Source organism: Nomascus leucogenys, chromosome 4 (assembly GCF_006542625.1).
Source record: "Nomascus leucogenys isolate Asia chromosome 4, Asia_NLE_v1, whole genome shotgun sequence".
Taxonomy (NCBI): domain Eukaryota; kingdom Metazoa; phylum Chordata; class Mammalia; order Primates; family Hylobatidae; genus Nomascus; species Nomascus leucogenys.
This window is the reverse complement of record NC_044384.1, coordinates 113053842-113073161: the sequence shown is the minus strand read 5'-3', so window position 1 is coordinate 113073161 and position 19320 is coordinate 113053842. Positions and strand designations below refer to the sequence as shown.

General features: G+C 41.1%; 1 protein-coding gene across 1 annotated transcript in view; it reads left to right on the top strand.

The window, feature by feature from the left end:
- Nucleotides 1-3692, top strand: part of XYLB (xylulokinase) — a 72491-nt gene extending 68799 nt beyond the window's left edge. Inside the window, exon 20 of the mRNA XM_030812111.1 lies at nt 3572-3692. Within this exon, the coding sequence (XP_030667971.1) occupies nt 3572-3626 (55 nt within the window). The 3' untranslated portion in view covers nt 3627-3692. The remainder of the gene's footprint in view (nt 1-3571) is intronic.
- Nucleotides 3693-19320: the final 15628 nt, after the last annotated feature.

The following is a 19320-nucleotide window of genomic DNA, read 5'->3' as shown; positions in this document are numbered from 1 at the left end:
GTAATGGGACTGTTAAAGAATGTTGCTGTCTCCAGTCAGATGATGCCAGTGGGACGGCAGGATCACTTCTAGGTAGGTCTGATTTACATTTAAAAGGAGTACAAGTACAAACAGGAGTCATTGATTCAGATTACAATGGGGAAATTCAAATTGTTATATCTACTTCTGTTCCCTGGAAAGCAGAGCCAGGAGAGTGTATAGCACAACGCCTGATTGTGCCATATGTGGAAATGGGGAGAAGTGAAACTAAACAGGAGGATCTGGAAGTACAAATAAGCAAGGGAAAGCAGCTTACTGGGTAAATCAAATTACTGATAAATGTCCTACCTGTGAAATAACTATTCAGGGAAAGAAATTCAAAGGGTTGGGAGATACAGGAGCGGACGTTTCAGTCGTTTCTCTACAGCACTGGCCATCTGTGTGGCCAATTCAATCCACTCAATTTAACATAGTTGGAGTTGGTAAAGCCCCTGAAGTATATCAAAGTATTTATATTTTGCATTGTGAAGGACCCAATGAACAATCTGGGACTATTCAGCCAATTATAACTTCTGTACCTATAAATTTATGGGGGAGAGATTTATTACAGCAATGGGGAGCACAAGTTCCTCATTACATAGAACAATTATATAGCCTTCAAAGTCAGCATATGATACAAGAGATGGGGTATGTGCCTGGCATGGGATTAGGAAAAAATTTACAAGGGTTAAAGAAACCACTTCAAGCGGAAGGAAAAAAATCTTGTCAGGGTTTAGGATATCATTTTTGATGGCGGCCATTGTTAAGCCTCTGGAACCTATACCTTTAAAATGGTTAACAAGTAAGCCAATTTGGATAGAACAATGGTTGCTGAGTAAAGAAAAATTGGAGACTTTAGAGGTCTTAGTTACTGAACAATTAGAAAAAGGACATATAGCTCTAACGTTTTCCCCCTGGAATTCTCTAGTCTTTGTTATTTATTTATTATTATTTTTAAGATGGAGTCTCACTCTGTTGCCCACACTGGAGTGCAGTGGTGCATTCTTGGCTCACTGCAAGCTCCATCTCCCGGGTTCATGCCATTCTCCTGCCTCAGCCTCCTGAGTAGCTGGGACTACAGGCGCCCACCACCACGCCTGGCTAATTTTTTGTATTTTTAGTAGAGACGGGGTTTCACCGCATTAGCCAGGATGGTCTCGATCTCCTGACCTTGTGATCTGCCCACCTTGGCCTCCCAAAGTGCTGGGATTACAGGCATGAGCCACCGCGCCGGCCCTCCAGTCTTTGTTATTAAGAAAAAATGTGATAAATGGAGAATGTTGACAGATCTTAGAGCCATTAATTCAGTTATACAACCTATAGGAGCATTGCAGCCTGGACTGCCTTCTGCTGCTATGATTCCAAAAAATTGGCCTTTAATAGTCATAGATTTAAAAGACTGTTTCTTTATTATCCCCTTAGCTGAGCAAGACTGTGAATGGTTTGCATTTACAATTCCTGCGGTAAACAACCTGCAGCCTGCTAAGCGTTTTCATTGGAAAGTGTTGCCACAAGGCATGTTAAACAGTCCAACAATTTGTCAGACTTACGTAAGACAAGCAATTGAACCTACTTGTAAAAAATTTTCACAGTGTTACATTATTCATTATATGGATGATATACTTTGTTCTGCCCCCACTCAGGAAATATTACTCCAATGTTATAATCACTTGCAAAACTTGATTTCTCGTACTGGTTTAATTATAGCTCCTGACAAAATTCAGACTACTACTCCTTACTCCTACTTGGGGACCTTATTAAATGACACTACCATTGTGCCACAGAAAGTAACCATACATAGGGATCAATTGAAAACATTGAATGACTTTCAAAAATTACTGGGAAACATTAATTGGATATGATCTGCTCTAGGCATTCCTACCTATGCCATGAGTAATCTCTTTTCTATCCTTAGAGGAGATCCCAGTCTCACAAGCCCTTGGCAATTAACAAAGGAGGCTGAGGCAGAGTTACAGCTGATTGAAAAGCAAGTGCATAAAGTTCAAATAAATAGAATAGATCCAGAAAAGATCCAGAAAAGATTGATTTTTCCAACTCAGCATTCACCTACTGGTGTTATTGTTCAAGAGCAAGATCTTGTAGAATGGCTTTTTCTTCCACATACTAATTCATGGACTCTAACTCCTTATTTGGATCAAATTGCTACTCTGATAGGAAATGGGAGAACTCAAATTGTTAAATTACAAGGATATGATCCTGGAAAAATTTTTATTCCCCTTGCAAAGGCACAAATACAAAAAGCCTTTATAAATAGTCTTAATTGCAAACCCATTTAGCTGATTTCATAGGTTTTCTTGATAATCACTTTCCAAAGACAAAATTATTTCAATTTTTGAAATTAACTAATTGGATTCTCCCTAGAATAACTAAATTTAAACGAATCAAAGGTGCTGAAAATGTTTTTACAGATGGGTCTAGTAATGGTAAAGATTCTAATCCTGGATCAAAAAGTAAAGTTTTCCAGATGCCCTATACTTCAGCTCAAAAAGCAGAGCTTGTAGTTGTAATTGAGGTGCTGACTGCTTTTGAAATGCCTGTCAATGTAATTTCTGATTCTTCATACGTGGTTCATTCCACACAATTAATTGAAAATGTTCAGTTACAATTTCATGCAGATAAACAACTGATGACTTTATTTACCCAATTGCAAACAGCAGTTAAGAGTAGAATGCACTCTTTTTACATTACTCATATTAGAGCTCATACACCTCTTCCAGGACCTTTGACTGCAGGAAATCAAATGGCTGATCGCCTAGTTGCTATGGCATTATCTAATGCTAGACACTTTCACAATTTAACCCATGTTAATGCCGCTGGTCTCAAACGCAGATACAGCATTACCTGGAAAGAAGCTAAAGCTATTATCCAGCAATGCCCAACTTGCCAAATGGTGCATTCTGCATCTTTTACAGGAGTAGTTAATACTTGAGGATTGGAACTTAATTCTGTTTGGCAAATGGATGTCACACATGTTCCCTCGTTTGGGAGACTAGCTTATGTACTTATATGTGTAGATACATTTTCTCACTTTGTTTGGGCTACATGCCAAACAGGGGAATCTTCTGCCTGTATTAAATGGCATCTTCTGCAATGCTTTGCAGTCATGGGCATTCCAGCTTCAGTTAAAATGGACAATGCTCCAGGCTATACTAGCCAAGCTCTAGCTATACTTTTCTCTATATGGAATATTAAACACATTACTGGCATCCCATATAATTCACAAGGACAAGCCATTGTGGAAAAACTGAATCACTCCCTAAAACAACAATTACAAAAGCAGAAGAGGGGGAACAATGATTATAGGAACAGTGATTATAGGACTCCACACATACAACTAAATCTAGCATTATTAAATTTAAATTTTTGAGCCTGCCTAAAGGCCGGATGCTACCAGCAGCTGCACAGCATCTACAGAAACCAGCTTCAAAGATAGAAGCAGAACAACTGGTTTGGTGGAGAGATCCGATAACAAAAAGTTGGGAAATAGGTAAAATAATAACATGGGGTAGAGGTTATGCTTGTGTTTCTCCAGGCCAAAACCAGCAGCCGAGTTGGATATCATCAAGACACCTGAAACCTTATCATGAGCCAGATGCTGAGGAAGAGATTTTGGGAGGAACCCAAGGACCCCCCACTTGCAGCCATGTTGAGACTGACAGTAAGTCCGCCTTTCCTGCTTGTAGTGGGTGATTTAAACTTGATCTCGGCCAGGCGCGGTGGCTCACGCCTGTAATCCCAGCACTTTGGGAGGCCGAGGCGGGTGGATCATGAGGTCAGCAGATTGAGACCATCCTGGCTAACACAGTGAAACCCCATCTCTACTAAAAATACAAAAAATTAGCCGGGCGAGGTGTCGGGCGCCTATAGTCCCAGCTACTCAGGAGGCTGATGCAGGAGAATGGCGTGAACCCCGGGGGGCAGAGCCTGCAGTGAGCCGAGATCGTGCCACTGCACTCCAGCCTGGGCGACAGTGAGACTCTGTCTCAAAAAAAAAACAAAAAAACTTGATCTCCCAAATCATCATGGGACTTGTCAAGAATGTAGATTGTTTTCTTGTGTGAATTCTTCCTTGTATAATACTGATCATTCTATTTTGGTGGTAAGAGCCCAAGAAGGAGTATGGATACCTGTAAAGCTTTCCGGTCCTTGGGAAGCCTCTCCTTCTGTGCATATTATTACTGAAATTCTTCAAAAGATTCTGAGATGCTCTCAGTGTTTCATTGCTACTTTAATTTTAGTCATTATGGGATTGATTGCTGTCACAGCTACTGCTGCGGCAGCTGGAGTTGCTTTGCATTCCACAGTACAAACAGCAGACTATGTAAATAATTGGCAGAAAAATTCTACTTTGCTGTGGAATTCCCAAACTAATATAGACCAGAAACTAGCTAATCAAATCAATTATCTCCAACAAACTGTAAGGTGGCTAGGAGATTGAGTAGTTAGTCTAGAATATAGAATGCAGTTACAATGTGATTGGAATACTTCTGATTTTTGCATTACTCTTCATCTGTATAATGAAAGAGAGCATGAGTGGGAAAGAGTTAAGAAACATTTGAAAGGTCATACTGGAAATTTACTTTAGATATTACAAAACTGAAGGAACAAATATTTCAAGCTTCTCAGGCACATCTGACACTAATGCCAGGAACTGAAGTGCTTGAAGGTGCTTCAGATGGATTAGCAGCTATTAACCCGTTAAAATGGATCAAGACACTTGGAGGCTCTGTGATTTCAATGATGACTGTTCTTTTAATTGGTGTTGTTTCTTTGTATATCAAATTGAAATACAAATGAAATTGGTCATTTGTACATCTGCAGATGTGGATCCCAAATCCTGTGAGAAGTAGCCTACTGTGACAAAGCTGCCTATGCCTTTATCACTTTGCAAAAACAGAAAGGGGGGACATGTTGGTAGCAATCCCTAACACTGTCATAAACAGATCTTAAAGAAACTGGCCATAAACAGGATTTCTGCAGCAATGGGACATGCTCATGATGGCTGTCATGCACACTGCTAAAAGTTGTTGGTTTACTGGAGCAGGGCAAGGAACACCTGGCCCCACCTGGAGCAAAAAACTGCTCAAACCACAAATGATAGCAGGAAAGGCCTGTGCCTTGACAGCGTGTTTTTGCTGCAGATAATCAGCCAGAGCCTGTTTCTCTGCTCCTCGCTGAGATTGCTTTGTTTCCCATAAAGAATGCTTTTAGCTATTCTACAATCTATAGAAGCAATGCTCATCACTGGCTTTCTGTCAATAAATGTGTGGGTCAAGCTCTGTTTGTGGCTCTCAGCTCTGAAGGCTGTCAGCCCCCGAATCCCCACTTTATACTGTATTCCTGTGTCTTTGTCTTAATTCCTCTAGTGCTGCTTCGTTAGGTCTCCATGATCGAAATGGTCTTGGCACCGTATTGCTCGGGCTAGTCTTGAACTCCTGCAATCCTCCCACAAAGTGCTGGGATTACAGGCGTGAGCCACCACACCTGGCCAGAATCTTCCATTTTAACTTGTCAAATTTATTAGCATAAACTTGTTTAAATATTCCTTTATTATCCTTGGTATGTCTGTAGTACTTGTAGTGAAAGAATTCCCTTTCATTTTTGAAATTGGTCATTTGTCTCTTTTCTGAATCAGACTAGCTAGAAGTTTATCAATTTTATTGATCATACTTTTTTCTATTTTATTGATTTCCATTCTTTGTTATTTACTTCAGGTTTAATTTGCTCTGCTTTTCCTAGCTTTTCTTTTCTTTTCTTTTTTTGAGACAGAATCTCGCTCTGTAGCCCAGGTTGGAGGGCAGTGGCATGATCTTGGCTTACTGCAACCTCTGCCTCCCAGTTCAAGCAATTCTCCTGCCTCAGCCTCTTGAGTAGCTGGGACTACAGGCACCAGCCACCACACCTGGCTAATTTTTGTATTTTTAGTAGAGACAGGTTTCATCATGTTGGGCAGGCTGGTCTAGAACTCCTGACTTCAAGTGATTCGTCCACCTTGGCCTCCCAAAGTTCTGGGATTACAGGTGTGAGCCACCATGCCTGGTCAATGTTTTTTAGCTTTTCAAGGTGGAAATCTACATAACTGATTTAAGACATTTCCTCTTTCCTAACATAAGCACTTAACATTATCGGTTTCATTGTATGCACTGCTTTAACTGCATCCCATACATTTTCATATGTTGTTTCCATTGTCATTCTGCTCAAAATGTTTTCTGATTTCCTTTGCTATTATTCGTTAATTCTTAGGTTAATTCCCAAATATTAGGGGATTTTCCAGATACCTTTTGGCTAGAATTTGGTTTTGTTATTTAATGTCATCTGTGTGGTCTAAGAATATGCTCTGTATAAATTCAAGATTTTAAAACTTACTGACATTTATTTTTTGGCCCAGCATATAGTTTAATTTTGGGGGATGTTATATGTGTATTTGAAAAAAAAATGTGTCTTCTCTCTTGTTGAGTGTTCTGTAAATGACAATAAGGTTGAATTAGATTGATGGTGTTGTTCAAGTCTTTTATGTCTTAACTGATTTTCTATATACTTGTTATACCAATTACTGAGAAAGCAGTAGTAAAATCTCCAACCATGATTGTGTATTTCTTCATTTTTCCTTTTAGTTTTTTCCATTTTTCTTCATATACTTTGAGGTTCTGTTACTTGGACATACATATTTGGGACTGTTATATCTTCATGATGATTTGACCCACTTATCATGAAATGTTCCTCTTTTTCCCTGTTAATATTCACTGTTCTGAATACTATTTCCTGAAATTACTATAGCCACTCCATCATTTGTTAGATCAGTATTTGCATGTTATATGTTTCTTTAAATCATTTAAATTTTAACCTTCTTGAACTGTAAACACTGTCTTTTGGTTGGAGTGTTTAGAGTCCATTTACATAATATAATTATTGATGTGGTTTCTTTAAATCCCACATCTTACTATTTGTTTTCTATTTGTTCCAGCTGTTCATTGTCCCCTCCCCTTTTACTGCCTTCTTTTGAGTTATTTGAGTATTTTTTGTTATCTCATTTTATCTCCACTCCATATATTGGTTAGATCTCTGTGATGGATAATGTTAAATGCTGCTCACATTCCTCTTCAAATCAAGAAATACTTCAAGAAGTCATTATTGTTTCCCCTGCTGGGAGACCTGTTGATAGATAGCTTTCTGCTGACAGACCCTTCAGGGATTGCCACGATTGCAGAGAGCTACCTTGCTCAAGGTCATTCGCCTTCCCAAGGTGGCTAACATCCAGTGCTGAATGCAAGAATATTAAAGTCTGACCATCTCAATCCAACTCAGCACAATTCTGAAGAGTCATTCTAGCTCTGTAGCTTCATGTGGGCTTGGCCAAGGCTATTATTGGACTAGCATAACAACCTGGCTTCTCATTCTGCCCACCCCTGCTTGTGTCGCCTTCCTTCTACAGGTATTTGTCCCAAGAGCACTCCTTAATAAACATACTTCACACTGAACTCCATCTCTGCTCAGGGGAACTCAACCTGCGACAGCTTCTTTGTTTTAGTTTTTAGTGGTTGCTGTAGGCATTGCCAATATGCATATTTTAACCTATTACAGTTGTGTTAGTTTGCTAGGGCTGCCATAACAAAATACTACAGACTGAGTGGCTTAAACAACAGACATTTATTTCCTCTTAATTCTGGAGGCCAGAAGTCCAAGATCGAGGTGTTCACAGATTTGGCTTCTCCAGAGGCCTCTCTCTTTTTTGAATTTTTTATTATTATACTTTAAGTTCTAGGGTACATGTGCACAATGTGCAGGTTTGTTACGTAAGTATACATGTATTTGGTTTGCTGCACCCATTAACTCGTCATTTACATTGGGTATTTCTCCTAATGCTATCCCTCCCCCAGCCCCCCACCCCATGACAGGCCCTTGTGTGTGATGTTCCCCTCCCTGTGTCCAAGTGTTCTCATTGTTCAATTCCCACCTATGAGTGAGAACATGCGGTGTTTGGTTTTCCTCCTTGCGATAGCTCGGAATGATGGTTTCCAGCTTCATCCATGTCCCTGCAAAGGACATGAACTCATCCTTTTATATGGCTGCATAGTATTCCATGGTGTATATGTGCCACATTTTCTTAATCCAGTCTATCATTGATGGACATGTGGGTTGGTTCCAAGTCTTTGCTATTGTGAATAGTGCTGCAGTAAACATATGTGTTCATGTGTCTTTATAGTAGCATGATTTATAATCCTTTGGGTATATACCCAGTAATGGGATTGCTGGGTCAAACAGTATTCCTAGCTCCAGATCTTTGAGGAATCACCACACTGTCTTCCACAATGGCTGAACTAATTTACACTCCCACCAACAGTGTAAAAGCATTCCTATTTCTCCAGATCCTCTCCAGCACCTGTTGTTTCCTGACTTTTTAATGATTGCCATTCTAACTGGTGTGAGACAGTATCTCATTGTGGTTTTGATTTGCATTTATCTGATGACCAGTGATGATGAGCATTTTTTCATGGGTCTGTTGGCTGCACAAATGTCTTCTTTTGAGAAGTGTCTGTTCATATCCTTTGCCCACTTTTTGATGGGGTCGTTTGATTTTTTCTTGTAAATTTGTTTAAGTTCTTTGTAGATTCTGGATATTAGCCCTTTGTCAGATGAGTAGATTGCAAGCATTTTCTTCCATTCTGTAGGTTGCCTGTTCACTCTGATGGTAATTTCTTTTGCTGTGCAGAAGCTCTTTAGTTTAATTAGATCCCAAATGTCTATTTTGGCTTTTGTTGCGATTGCTTTTGGTGTTTTAGACATGAAGTCCTTGCCCGTGCCTATGTCCTGAATGGTATTGCCTAGGTTTTATTCTAGGGTTTTTATGGTTTTAGGTCTAACATTTAAGTCTTTAATCCATCTTGAATTAATTTTTGTATAAGGTGTAAGGAAGGAATCCAGTTTCAGCTTTCTACACATGGCTAGCCAGTTTTCCCAGCACCATTTATTAAATAGGGAATCCTTTCCCCATTTCTTGTTTTTGTCAGGTTTGTCAAATATCAGATGGTTGTAGATATGTGGTGCTATTTCTGAGGTCTCTGTTCTGTTCCATTGGTGTATATCTCTGTTTTGGTACCAATACCATCCTGTTTTGGCTACTGTAGCCTTGTAGTATAGTTTGAAGTCAGGTAACGTGATGCCTCCAGCCTTGTTCTTTTTGCTTAGGATTGTCTTGGCAATGCGGGCTCTTTTTTTGGTTCCATATGAACTTTAAAGTAGTTTTTTCCAATTCTGTGAAGAAAGTCATTGGTAGCTTGATGGGGATGGCATTGAATCTATAAATTACCTTGGGCAGTATGGCCATTTTCTGATATTGATTCTTTCTACCCATGAGCATGGAATGTTCTTCCATTTGTTTTGTATCCTCTTTTATTTCATTGAGCAGTGGTTTGTAGTTCTCCTTAAAGAGGTCCTTCACATCCCTTGTAGGTTGGATTCCTAGGTATTTCTCTTCGTAGCAGTTGTGAATAGGAGTTCACTCATGATTTGGCTCTCTGTTTGTCTGTTCTTGGTGTATAGGAATGCTTGTGATTTTTGCACATTGACTTTGTATCCCGAGACTTTGCTGAAGTTGCTTATCAGCTTAAGGAGATTTGGGGCTGAGACGATGGGGTTTTCTAAATATATAATCATGTCACCTGCAAAGAGGGACAATTTGACTTCCTCTTTTCCTAGCTGAATATGCTTTATTTCTTTCTCTTGCCTGATTGTCCTGGCCAGAACTGGCAACATTATGTTGAATAGGAGTGGTGAGAGAGGGCATGCCTGTCTTGTGCCAGTTTTCAAAGGGTATGCTTCCAGTTTTTGCCCATTCAGTATGATATTGGCTGTGGGTTTGTCATAAAGAAAAGAGGTTTAATTGACTCACGTTTCCCCTAAGGCCAGGGAGGCCTTAGGAAACTTACAATCATGACAGAAGGCACCTCTTCACTGGGCAGCAGGAGAGAGAATCAGCACTGAGTGAAGGGGAAGCCTCCTATAATACCATCAGACCTCATGAGAACTCACTGTCATTAGAACAGCATGGGGAAACTGCCCCCATGATTTAATTATCTCCACCTGGTCTTGCCCTTGACACATGGGGATTGTTATAATTCAAGATTGAAAAAAAAGATAGTTACTTCCTAGATACAATGGAGGTACAGGCATTGGGTAAATATAACTGTTCCAAAGGGAAGACATTGGCCAAAACAAAGGGGCCACAGCCCCCATGCAAGATTTGGGTGGCAACCCAGCCAAGCCACATCATTCCACCCCTGGCACCTCCCAAATCTCTTGTCCTCACATTTCAAAACACAATCATTCTCTTCCAGCAGTCCCCCAAAGTCTGAACTTAATTTCAGCATTAACTCAGAAGTCCAGGTCCAAAGTCTCATCTGAGACAAGGCAAGTCCCTTCCACCTAGCCCGTGAAATAAAAAGCAAGATAGTTACTTCTGGCCAGATGCAGTGGCTCACGGCTGCAATCCCAAGACTTTTGGAGGCCAAGGTGGGTGGATCTCGAGGTCAGGAGATTGAGACCCTCCTGGTCAACATGGTGAAACCCCATCTCTACTAAAAATACAAAAATTAGCTGGGACTAGCGGTGTGTGCCTGTAATCCCAGCTACTCGGGAGGCTGAGGCAGGAGAATCGCTTGAACCCAGGAGACAGAGGTTGCAGTGAGCTGAGATCGTGACACTGCACTCCAGCCTGGCGACAGAGCTAGACTCCACCAAAAAAAAAAGTTACTTCCTAGATACAATAGAGGTACAGGCATTGGGTAAATATACCTGTTCTAAAGGGGAGAGATTGGCCAAAACAAAGGGGCTACAGGCCCCGTGCAAGTCCCAAATCCAACAAGGCAGTAATTAAATCCTAAAGCTCTGAAATAATCTCCTTTGACTCTATTTCTCACATCCAGGTCATGCTGCTGCAAGAGGTGGGCCCCCATGGCTTTGGCCAGCTCCACCTCTGTGGCTTTGCAGGGTACAGCCCCCCTCTTGGCTTTCACGGGCTGGCGTTGAGTGTCTGCGTTTTTTCCAGGCACATGGTGCAAGCTGTCAGTGAATCTACAACTCTGGGGTCTGGAGGATGATGGCCCTTTTCTCACAGCTCCAGTAGGCAGTGCCCCAGTGGGAACTCTCTGTGGGGGCTCCAACCCCATATTTCCCTTCTGTGCTGCCCTAGCAGAGGTTCATCCATGAGGGCTCCATCCCCCAGCAAGCTTCTGCCTGGACATCCATGCATTTCATCTGAAATCTAGGTGGAGGTTCCCAAACTTCAATTCTTGACTTCTCTGCACCTGCAGGCTCAACACCATGTGGAAGCTGCCAAGGCTCAGGGCTTGCACCCTCTGAAGCCACAGCCCAAGCTGTACCATGGCTGAAGCAGCTGGGATGTAAGGCACCAAGTGTCTAGGCTGCACACAACAGAGAGGGCCTGGGCCTGGCCCACAGAACCATTTTTTCCTCCTAGGCCTCCAGGCCTGTGATGGGGAGGGCTGCCCTGAAGTTCTCTGACATGCCCTGGAAACATTTTCCCCATTGTCTTGGTGATTAACATTTGGATCCTCATTACTTATGTAAATTTCTGCAGCAGGCTTGAATTTCTCCTCAGAAAATGGGTTTTTCTTTTCTATTGCATCATCAGGCTGCAAATTTTCCAAACTTTTATGCTCTGCTTCCTTTGAACGCTTTGTCAATTAGAAATTTCTTCCACCAGATACCTTAAATTATCTCTCTCAAGTTCAAAGTTCCACAGATCTCTAGGGCAGGGGCAAAATGCTGCCAGTCTCTTTGCTAAAGCATAGCAAGAATCAAGTTTATTCCAGTTCCCCAAAATTTCCTCATCTCCATCTGAAACCACCTCAGCCTGGACTCCATTGTCCATATCACTATCAGCATTTTGGTCAAAGCCATTCAACAAGTCTCTAGGAAGTTCCACACTTTCCCACATTTTTGTGTCTCCAAACCATTCCGACCTCTGCCTCTTACCCAGTTCCAAAGTCGCTTCCACATTTTTAAGTATCCTTATAGCAGCACTCCCTTCCTGGTACCAATTTACTGTATTAGTCTGTTCTCAAGCTCCTATGAATAAATACCCAAGACTAGGTAATTTATAAAGAAAAGAAGTTTCATTGACTCACAGTTCCACATGGCTGGAGAGGCCTCAGGAAACTTACAATCATGATAGAAGACACCTCTTTACAGGGCAGCAGGAGAGAGCCTGAGCACTGAGTGAAGGTGGGGAAGCCCCTCATAAAACCATCAGATCTTGTGAGAACTCACTTACTATCATGAGAACGGCATAGGGAAAACCACCTCCATGTTTCAATAATCTCCACCTAGTCCTGCCTTTGACATGTGGGGATTATTACAATTCAAGATGAGATTTGGGTGGGGACACAGCCAAACCATATCAGGTCTCTTTCACAGTACATTATAGTAAGGTTATCTAAAGTCCAAGATAATGAGTGATTCCTAAAAACAGCAGGAGAAAAGCATCTATTACCTATAAAGGAAAGCCTATGAGACTAACAGTGGATTTCTCAGCAGAAACCTTACAGGCCAGAAGAGAATTGGATGATATATTCAAAGTGCTGAAAGAAAAATATCAGCAGCCAAAAATATTTTATTCAACAAAGTTACCCTTCATAAATGAAGGAGAAATGTCTTTCCCAAATAAGCAAATGCTGAGGGAATTTGTTACCACTACACTGGTCCTGCAAGAAGTGCTCAAGGGAGCCCTAAACTTAGAAACAAAAGGACAACATTTACCATCATGAAAACACATGAAACAAAATTCACTGGTAAAGCAATCACACAAAGGAAGAAGAGAAAGAACTCAAATAGTACCACTACAGAAATCCACCAAGCCACAATGACAATAAGAGAAAAAGAAACATAGAATATTCATAACAACCAGGAAACAACAATAAGATAGGAACAAAGCCTCATATATCAATAATAACCTTGAATGAAAATGGTTTAAATTCTTCACTAAAAAGATACAGACTGATTGGAGCTAGGTGTGGTGGCTCATGCCTATAATCCCAACACTTTGGGAGGCAGAGGCAGGTGGATTGCTTGAGGCCAGGAGTTCAAGACCAGCCTGGCTAACTTAGCAAAACCCCATCGCCATATCATAGCGAAACAAAAATTAGCTAGGTGTGGTGGTATGTGCCTGTAATCCCAGCTACTCGGGTGGCTGAGGCTGAGAATCACTTGAACCCAGGAGGCAGAGATTGCAGTGAGCTGAGATCACACCACTTCACTCCAGCCTGGGCGACAGAGTGAGACTCCGTCTCAAAAAAAAAAAAAAAAAAGATGATCAAACTGTATGTTGCTTACAGGAAATTCACCTTATCAGTAAAGGTACATATAGACTGAAAGTAAAGAAATGGAAAAAGATATTCCCTACAAACAGAAACCAAAAGTGAGCAGGAGTATCTATGCTTATTATATTACATAAAACAGGCTTTAAGTCAAGACCAGTAACACACACACACACACACACACACACACACACACACACACACACACACACAGTCATTTTATAATGATAAAGGAATCAATCTAGCAAGAGGATATAACAGTTGGAAACATATATGCACCCAACACTGGAGCACCCATATTCATAAAGCAAATATTATTAGATCTAAATAGAGAGAGAGCCTGCAATACAATCATATGGGGGACTTCAACACTCCACTTTCAGCACTAGACAGATCATCTAGACAGAAAATCAACAAATAAACATTGGACTTAAGCTGGACTTCAGACCAAATGAATCTTACAGGGATTTACAGAACTTTCTATCCAACAATTGCAGAATATAGATTCTTTTCATCAGCATACAACACATTCTCCAGGATAGACCATATGTTAGGCCACAAAACAAGCCCCAACAATTTTTTAGAAATCAAATTCATATCAAGTATCTCCTCTGACCACAATGGAATAAAACTAGAGATCAATACCAAGAGGAACTTTGGAAACTATACAAATATATGGAAATTAAAAAACATGCTCCTGAACGAAAATTGAGTAAATGAAGAAATTGAGATGGAAATAAAAAAAATTCTTCAAGGAAATGAAATATACCAAAGTCTGTGGGATACAGAAAAAGTAGTGCAAAAAGGGAAGTTATAGCAGTAACTGCCTACATCAAAAAATAGAAAGATCACAAGTTAACAATCTAACAATGTACCTCAAAGGACTAAAAAAGCAAGAACAAACCAAACCCCAAATTAGCAGAAAAAAGGAATAAAGATCAGAGCAGAAGTAAATGAAAAACAGACTAAGAAAATACAAAGGATAAACAAAACAAAAAGTTTGCTCTTCAAACAGATAAACAACATTGATAAATCACTAGCCAGACTAACCAAGAAAAAAAGAGAGAAGACCCAAATAAACAAAATCAGAAATGAAAAAGTAGACATTACAACTGGTAACATGAAAATACAAGAGATCATCAGGGACTATTATGAACAATTATACATAGACAAACTGGTAAAACCAGAAGAAATGGAAAAATTTCTGGACACATACAACCTACCAAGTTTGAACCAAGAAGAAATAGAAAATGCAAACAGACCAATAACAAGTAATGAGATTGAAACAGTAATAAAAAGCTTCTTAACAAAGAAAAACCCTTTACTGGATAGAGTTACAGCTGAATTCTACCAAATGTAAAAGAACTAATACCAATCCTCCTAAAAACTATTCTGAAAAATCAAAGAAGAGAGAATTCTCCCTAACTCATTCTATGAGGCCAGCATCACCCTGATACCAAAACCAGAAAAGGCCACAGCAAAAAAGAAAACTACCGGGCAGTATATCTGGTGAACATTAATACAACATTCCTCAACAAAATACTAGCAAACCAAATCCAACAGCACATCAAAAAGATAACACACCTGGCCTGGGTGTGGTGGCTCACATCTGTAATCCCAGCACTTTGGGAGGCCAAGGTGGGCAGATCACCTGAGGTCAGGAGTTCAAGACCAGCGTGGCCAACATGGTGAAAACCCATCTCTACTAAAAATACAAAAATCAGCCAGGTGTGATGGTGGGTACCTGTAATCCCAGCTACTCGGGAGGCTGAGGCAGAAGAATTGCATGAAATCAGGAGATGGAGGTTGCAGTGAGCCGAGATCACACCACTGCACTCCAGCCTGGGTGACAGAGTGAGATTGCTTCTAAAAATAATAATAATAATAACAAAAACCAAAAAAACCTCACCATAATCAAGTGGGATTTATAAAAAGGGTGCAAGGATGGCTCAATATATGTAAATCAGTAAACATGATACACCATATCAACAGAATGAAGGACAAAAACTATATGATGAACTCAATAGAAGTAGAAAAAGCATTTGATAAAATTCAACATCCCTTCATGATACTCAAGAAATTAGGCAATAAAGGAACATGCCTCAAATTAACAAAGGGCATATACAACAAATCCACAGCTAACATCATACTGCATGGAGAAAAGTGGAAAGCCTTTACTCTAAGAACTGGAACAAGACAAGTCACTTTTACCACTCCTATTCAACATAGTACTGGAAGTCCTAGCCAGAGCAATCAGGCAAGAGAAAGAAAGAAAAGGCATCCATATTGAAAAAGAGAAACTCAAATTATTGCTGTTTGTTGATGATATGATATATGATCCTATATCCAGAGAAACCTAAAGACTCTACCAAAAAACTCTTAGATTTGATGAATGAATTCACTATAGTTACAGGATATAAAAAATCGATGTACAAAAACCAGTCGTGTTGCTATACACCAATAATGATCCAGCTGAGAAATCAAGAAGGCAATCCCAGCCAGGTGTAGTGGCTAATGCCTGTAATCCCAGCACTTTAGGAGGCTTTGGCAGTAGGATCACTTAAGGCCAGGAGTTCAAGACCAGCCTGGGCAACATAGTGAGACCCTGTATAAAAATTAAAATAGGTCAGGCGCAGTGGCTCATGCCTATAATCCCAGCACTTCGGGAGGCTGAGGTGGGTGGATCACGAGGTCAGGAGAGCGAGACCAGCCTGCCAACATGGTGAAACCCCATCTCTACTAAAAATACAAAAATTAGCTGGGTGTGGTGGTGTGTGCCTGTAGTCCCAGCTACTGAGGAGGCTGAGGCAGGGGAATCGCTTGAACCCAGGAGGCAGAGGTTGCAGTGAGCCAAGATCCAGCCTGGTGACAGAGCAAGATTCTGTCTCAAAAAAATAAAAAATAAAATAAAACATTAGCCAAGTGTGGTGGCATGCACCTGTAGTCCCAGCTACTCAGAGGCTGAGGCAGGAGGATTGCTTGAACACAGGAATTCAAGGCTATAGTGAGTTGATTGCACCACTGCACTTTGGCCTAGGTGACAGAGCAAGACCCTGTCTCCATTTTTTTTTTTAAAGGCAATCCCATTCACAAAAGCTACAAAAAATAAAATAAAATACCTAGGAACCCATTTAACCAAGGAAGTGAAAGACCTGTACATGGAAAATTAAAAGAAACCAATGAAAGAAATTGGAGAAGACACAAACAAAGGAAAAACATCCCATGCTCTTGGAACAGAAGAATTAATATTACTGAAATTACCATATTGCCCAAAGCAATCTACAGGTTCAACATAATATCTATCAAAATACTAACATCATTGTTCACAGAATTAGAAAAAACAATCTTAAAATTCATAAGGAACCAAAAAGAGCCTGAATAGCTGTAGTGTGTCTGGAGTTGGTTCCTTCTGGTGGGTTCTTGGTCTTGCTGACTTCAAGAAGGGAGCTGCGGACCTTCATGGTGAGTGTTACAGCTCATAAAGCTGGCATGGACCCAAAGAGTGAGCAGCAGCAAGATTTATTGTGAAGAGCAAAAGAACAAAGCTTCCACAGCATGGAAGGAGACCCAAGTGGGTTGCTGCTGCTGTCTGGGGTGGCCAGCTTTTATTCCTTTATTTGTCCCTGCCCATGTCCTGCTGATTGGTCCATTTTACAGAGCACCGATTGGTCCATTTTACAGTGTGCTGATTGGTCCAATTTACAGAGCACTGATTGGTCCATTTTACAAACCTCTACCTAGCCACAGAGAGCTGATTGGTGCGTTTTTACAGAGTGCTGGTTGGTGCATTTTACAAACTTCTAGGTAGCCACAGAGCACTGATTGGTGCGTTTTACAATCTACAGAGCACTGCTTGGTACATTTTACAATCCTCTTGTAAGACAGAAAAGTTCTTCAAGTCACCACCCAACCCAGAAGTCCAACTGGCTTCACTTCTCAATCCCCCCTCTAAACAGGACACCCCAGCTGCTGTTGGGAATTGGGCGATGACCACTCTAGCTAGTTCCTGCTGGATAGGGGCGAAGAAGGGCCCTGCAGTGGTAGTGTCCTCCAGAGCAGAACTCTAGGCCAGCCAAAGGGTCAGTCGGTCGGTCCAGGGGCCCTCAGTAAAAGTTGTTAACTGAGCTCATTTGGGGTTCCATTTGTAAGACCATCTGTAGCTTGACAGCCTCAATCCTACAGGAAACAAATTTGACAAGGAGGTTAAAAATACAGGGCCCGATGGCTGTCACAGGACCTAGAAAGGGGAGAAGCCATGTCACCCAACTCCAGAGGTTGGTATAAGAGTTTGAAAGGCGGCCGGGCGCGGTGGCTCATGCCTGTAATCCCAGCACTTTGGGAGGCTGAGGCAGGCAGATCACAAGGTCAGGAGATCAAGACCAACCTGGCTAACGTGGTGAAACCCTGTCTCTACTAAAAATACAAAAAATTAGCCAGGCGCGGTGGCGGGTGCCTGTAGTCCCAGCTACTTGGGAGGCTGAGGCAGGAGAATGGCATGAACCCAGGAGGCGGAGCTTGCAGTGAGCCGAGATAGCACCACTGCACTCTGGCCTGGGTGAAAGAGCAAGACTCCGTCTCAAAAAAAAAAAAAAGAGTTTGAAAGGCATTGTCTGATTTCAGAAACCTTTTCCTGTAAACGCTGGGCGGCATCTCGTACTATCGCTGACTGGTTAGTGTAAAAGCAATACTCTTCCCCTAAGAAGGTGCAGAGTCCTCCTTTCTCAGCAGTGAGGAGGTCTAGGCCCTGGAGGTTTTTGGAGAGTCACTGCTGCCAAAGAGTCTATTTGGGATTGTAGAGTAAGGATAGATTTTGTTATTTCTTGTAAACTGTCTGAGAAATCCTTTGAGAGTGTGTGGTAGTAAGATAGTGAAGTAGATAAACTGGCAATTCTGGTTCCTGTAGCAGTGGCCATTCCTAACCCTATAAGTAGGGTTATTAGTTGTATGGCCCTGCACTGACAGACTTCAGCTTTGAGGGGCACTAATAGGGTCTGATTTCCTCAAGATTAGAAGTTAGGATAATACATGTTACACTGTTAACTTTTAGCAAACTTTACTTTTGTCAAAAACCTGGTAAGTTTGGGATTTCAATTATTCTTTGCTATTAATAAGACTGCGTTCAGTCCATATTAACTTAGAATTGGTATAGATGGCTCCCTTCTGATTCTGTAAGTACTTTAAGGTTTGGCTGAGTGCAAACAGCTCGCATGTTTGAGCAGACCAATTATTAAGCAACTTTCCTAACTCTGCTTCTACAATAGTTTCCTTATCACTTACTGAATACCCATTGTGTATTTTTCCCTTAATCACCTGGGAGGCACCATCTATCATCCTGTCCCAAAGGGATTTCCTCCTAGGTCTGTTCGGATCTTTGTGTGGTAATTAAGATTTAGATCTCCTGTCATGAAACCTGCTGGGTTAAGGATTTTTAATAGGAAGACTATAGATTATCAGTGGCCTCAGTGCTTTTGGGCTACGCTCTTGGTTACACTGACAACAAGGTTGTATTGGAGTGTTACAGGGTTATGGAGAAGACCTTCAATTATCAATTATAGGTTTTTAATTTACCCTGGTTTTTAAGGGAACAGGGTACACACTTTTTTCTTTACTACTTCTATCTCTCTCTTTCTCTCTTTCCTTTTCTGACTCTCTTTCTCTTTGACTTTCTGTCTCTGTCTCTTCCTCTCTCTCTCTCTGACTCCCTTTTTGTCTCTCTGTCTCTTCCTCTCCCTCTTTCCTTCTCTCTTTGACTTTGTCTTTCCCATCTCTGTTTCCTTCTCTGACTTTCCGTCTTTCCCCCTCTCTCTTTTTCTTTCTCTCTTTGACTTTCTGCTGGTCTTTCCCTGCCTTTGCCAGCCGCTTATGCTGCTATTCTCCCCTATCCTTCCCCATGGCTTTGGCAGTGTAAGACTGCCACCTCCTTGGGTTTTTGCACTGCAATAATTCC